The sequence below is a fragment of the Apaloderma vittatum genome, unplaced genomic scaffold (assembly GCF_000703405.1).
Source record: "Apaloderma vittatum isolate BGI_N311 unplaced genomic scaffold, ASM70340v1 scaffold28402, whole genome shotgun sequence".
Classification (NCBI taxonomy): Eukaryota; Metazoa; Chordata; class Aves; order Trogoniformes; family Trogonidae; genus Apaloderma; species Apaloderma vittatum.
Genome location: NW_009702515.1, coordinates 774 through 5,173, shown reverse-complemented (window position 1 = coordinate 5,173; position 4,400 = coordinate 774). Strand labels below are relative to the sequence as shown.

At 36.6% G+C, this 4,400-nt stretch overlaps 1 protein-coding gene across 1 annotated transcript in view; it reads left to right on the top strand.

Moving 5' to 3' along the window:
• Nucleotides 1–3,319, top strand: part of CEP44 (centrosomal protein 44kDa) — a 12,143-nt gene extending 8,824 nt beyond the window's left edge. Inside the window, exons 9-11 of the mRNA XM_009864285.1 lie at nucleotides 2,056–2,183; nucleotides 2,433–2,470; nucleotides 3,262–3,319. Coding sequence (XP_009862587.1) covers nucleotides 2,056–2,183; nucleotides 2,433–2,470; nucleotides 3,262–3,319 — 224 coding nt within the window. The remainder of the gene's footprint in view (nucleotides 1–2,055; nucleotides 2,184–2,432; nucleotides 2,471–3,261) is intronic.
• The last annotated feature ends 1,081 nt before the right edge of the window (nucleotides 3,320–4,400 follow it).

Genomic DNA, 4,400 nt, shown 5'->3' with positions numbered 1-4,400 from the left:
CATTCTCTGTATATAGAATCATAGAACAATTCAGGTTGGAAAAGCCCCTTGAGATCATCAGGTCCAACCATTAACCCTACACTACAAGGTCACCCCTAAACCATATCACCCAACACCACATCTAAACGACACCTGAACGCATCCAGGGATGGCGACTCAACCACCTCCCTAGGCAGTCTGTTCCAGTGTCTGACCACTCTTTTTGTGAGGAATTTCTTCCTAATGTCCAGCCTAAACTTGCCCTGTTGCAACTTGAAACCATTCCCCCTGGTTCTGTCCCTAATTACCTGTGAGAAGAGACCAGCACCAACCTCTCTACAATGTCCTTTCAAGTAACTGTAGAGCATGATGAGATCCCCCCTCAGCCTCCTCTTCGTCAAACTGAACAGACCCAGCTCCCTCAATCGCTCCTCTTAAGGTCTGTTCTCCAGGCCCTTCACCAGCTTTGTTGCCCTCTTCTGCACTCGCTCCAACACCTCGATATCTCTCCTATACTGAGGTGACCAAAACTGAGGTGTGGCCTCACCAGTGCTGAGTACAGAGGGACATCCCCTTTGAAGCTTCATCCCCTTTGAAGCGGTTAGCTTATCCAACTAGCATTTTTGCTAAACTTCCTTATTTTGAAGAGCAAGACAGAATCATTTTCTTCCATTTCCAACTTAATTTTGGTAATGTACAAGAAGTAAATGAAATAGCCTGAAGTGGGAAAGAAATTAGTGGGCCATAAGCAGTTATTGTCTCTTCCTTAGTGGTAACTTCTTGACCCTTACCTTAATTTTTTTTTTTCCTGTTATTTTGACCTGTTTCCATATGGCAGCTGTTACTCCTTACACCAGTAGTAAGGAGGATATTCTATTTCCCATTCTCATTTATTATGTGGTTTTGTCCAGTATTGGGTTGTTGCACTGAAATCAAAAGGGAATCTCAGTAATCCAGTTTCCATTTAATCTAGAAGGCAGTTTCTTCTGTCAGTTTGTTTTAATTTTGAAGTCTCGCAAATGGGATCTCTTTACAGACCATAGAAAGCTTGCAACATGTTTACTTTCTTTTGTAAGTTTAGGGGTACAGTGCTGACACTCAAAGACTTTTGTTGTCAGCAAGCAGTATGATGGTCTTTAAAAGAGATTTTTCATATTTTCAGATTTCTAGAATTCTCCTGGATCTGTTACTTCTGTTTTTCTAAAATACGATTCAGGGGATTTTAGGCATTCAGGTTATGCAACCAGTCTAACTCTTCTATCTGAGATGTACAGTACTCAGAAGGCTTTTGTGCTCTTTTTGATTGTAATGCTCTTCAGGAATCGCAGCTGTACAGAAGAAACCATTTTTTTAATTTTAACTGCTTAAAATAATTGAATGTGATCTTAAATACAGAATAGTGCAGCAAAACCGCTTCCAAAGGTATGATCTATACATGGTGGCCTTGTTAAAAATGAGAGTATGGGAACACTTTTTCTCTAAATACTAAATTGTCTTGCCTGACAATAGCATTCTAAAATTGGAAATAGTATCAAAGCATCCCCAGTGTTAAATACAAGTCTGTTTCTGCTGAGTAGGTGCTAAGCCTATCCCAGCAAGAGGAGACCTTGGGAAACAGCAGGAGCTTCATACATATACTAAGCTAAACAATAAAGTGATGATTTAGTTTGTATTTCTGGTGCTTATAAATCAGGTTACTTGGCGCAAATTAAAGACATATTTGAACAGGCAGTTTACAGTAAAAATAATGTAAACTATTTGAAATTGCTATTAAATGTTTGACCAGGAATTAGACTTTAAGTGCCAATTTTACTGTAGTCAGGATAAAGAAAGCATTCTTAGTAATCTTTTTGGCATTTATTTTGTGTGTGTTATCTGTAGTATGCTCTACTTACCTTGTTTTAAGAAAATAAGAAACCTATTTTGGACTGTCACCGTAGCTTTTCTTTTTCCCCACTCTAAACAATGCATTCTCTTCTGTTATTACATACAGTAAATCAAGCTATTTGATAGCTGACCTTGCAAAATGAGAGCAAAAAGTCAAAGGTGACACAAAAAATGAGTATTTCTTCATAGGTACAGAAAGGAAGGAGGAGATGCCAGAGAGTCTTCATCAGTTGTCTGGATATAGTTTGCTATTATCCACAGACCCATCTCCCAAAGCCATGACCATTAATTCTCATGATCTGACAGAAGTTTCAAAGGTAAGTGAAAATGGCAAATGCGTAGCTGATTTCCTTTCTGAGGTCAAGAGAACAAGTAAGCATTCCTTTTAGTTGTATATACTGCTAGTGAAAACAAAGAAACTATGCAAAACTACATCTAGCTCTGTCTCATAAAATTGCTTTTGATACGTAAACAGTGCTTAAAGTCACAAATTTTTCAGGTTGAAAGTCCATCTGAAGAATGTTACCTTTGAAGAGTTCACTAACTTTGTTGCTTTTAAATTGCAGGAGACAACAAGGCAAAGAATGGAAAGGATAAGTAAAATGTAAGTAATAGGAAGGGGTTCATTTCTCAGGAGGGAGTTGTACTGGACCCAGGCATATAGAGAATGTACATATGTGTTCCAAACCTCAAAGGTCTCTACATCAGGTGTGGCATTTCCTTATGACTCCACTGGATAATAAATCCACTTACAGTTCTGTATTTGTGGGATGAGTCACTTTTTTGGTTTCCAAAAAGCAATAGAAAGCATTTTTAATAGTATTAACTAGAGATTAAAGAGAGTTTAGAAGCTGATTGACACGGAATAAGAATATTTATCTTTTGATAGGAGTTCCCTGATATTTGCAATGTTTCTTTCTGAAAAAATAATGACAACATCTTAACTCTGTTTTAATTATTTAAGAAGTAAACCAAACTGCAGCCTAAGCCTTGTGATAACTGTGTTGAAGCGTATTTGATACTACTCCTGAGATCTATCATGAATTTTTTTAATAAGAAATATTTCTCTTACATTTGAAGAGAACTGTATTGCTTTAAAATGTTTTTTTAGGAAGAGATTTCCACTCTCTAAGTGCCTGTCCTGAAAAAAGCTGTCGGCTTTTTTTGTCATTTTATTGTGTGAGTTACTTTTTTTAGGTTTACTGAAATTGTATTCATATGTGGTAGGTGTCTAAAATCCAAACCAACTGCAGAGAAACAGAGGGGATGAGAGGAAACTTAAGGTTTCATGCTCCTTGTTAGCATTTTTCATTCATTAAAAAGTTAAAGGCAAGTCAGTTATTTTTTTTACCATATTTTAACAAGTGTGTGTATGTAACCAAAGTTTATTTGCAGAATTGAAGAAACCTCGGAATTGTTGAAAACATCAAGCAACGCCTCTGAGAAGACCTGAAAGCGAAGGTCTTCAGACCTGATCTTTGTAGATTTATGGGTATCAGAACTAATATGTTTGTTTGTACAGCATTAACTTTTTAATCTATCCAATTTGTGATGATTACCAGTGCTTTTATTTCTTTAAATAAATATTTTTGTAGTGCACCTGTGTATTGATTTCTCTGCCCCCCCAGCCCAAATTTTTTCTTTTAATACTGCTCAAATTGCTTCTTCCTCCCCCCACCTCTTTTGTAAAGTGAAGTCATTACAGCAATGTATTTTTGTGTTGACATTTGTTAGCAGTGTGCTAAGTAATATGTTTTTTAAAGTGCAGGCTTGAGGACCGTGGTTTACATCCTGTTGGAAACGTTCCAGCTGGGACTTGCATATTACACCCAAGAGGCTTTCTTACATACCATCTTACCGTGTGTACTGTTGAATAAGTCTTAATGAAGACTTAAATACACAATTTCAAATACGTACTCTTTTTTTGCGAGGACTTTTTAAAAAGTATAAATTTTCACATTGAGCTGGAGAGCACCAGCACATTATGGCTTCCATTAACGCTGACAGAGTGAGGGTCAGTTTGATCCTAAACGCTAAAATGTGCAAGTAAGTCCACAGATTTCGGCTGCAAGAGATGTGTTGAGTGTTTTAGTGCTCTTACCCAACACGTTTTAAGACCAGCAGCACAGATGGAGACCATCCAGTATAAAAGGTACACAAGGTTTTTATGATTTGAAGCTGTATTAAAATTTCTCTTTAGAGATATAAGTAGATGTAAGACTTCCGTAAACATTATATAATTATGCCAGAGATGTGCGACGCTTTGTCAGATTTATTTATTTATTTTGTACTCTGTGTAAATTGGTAGCCTGTTATGTTAAGGCTTTGTTGTGCTATAATGCTGCTCACTTTATGTGAAAAGATTTTTGGAGTTTGATATCACAAAATCAGTGGATTTTTTTGGCAGAGTTTGCAAATGAAGACGAAAGCAGCTGTTTGACATTATGCTGTAAGAATTGGTTTATATGTTTTAACAATAGTTATGTGGGTTTTTTCTATATATAAATTGTCTTTATTTTACATATAAACTAAAG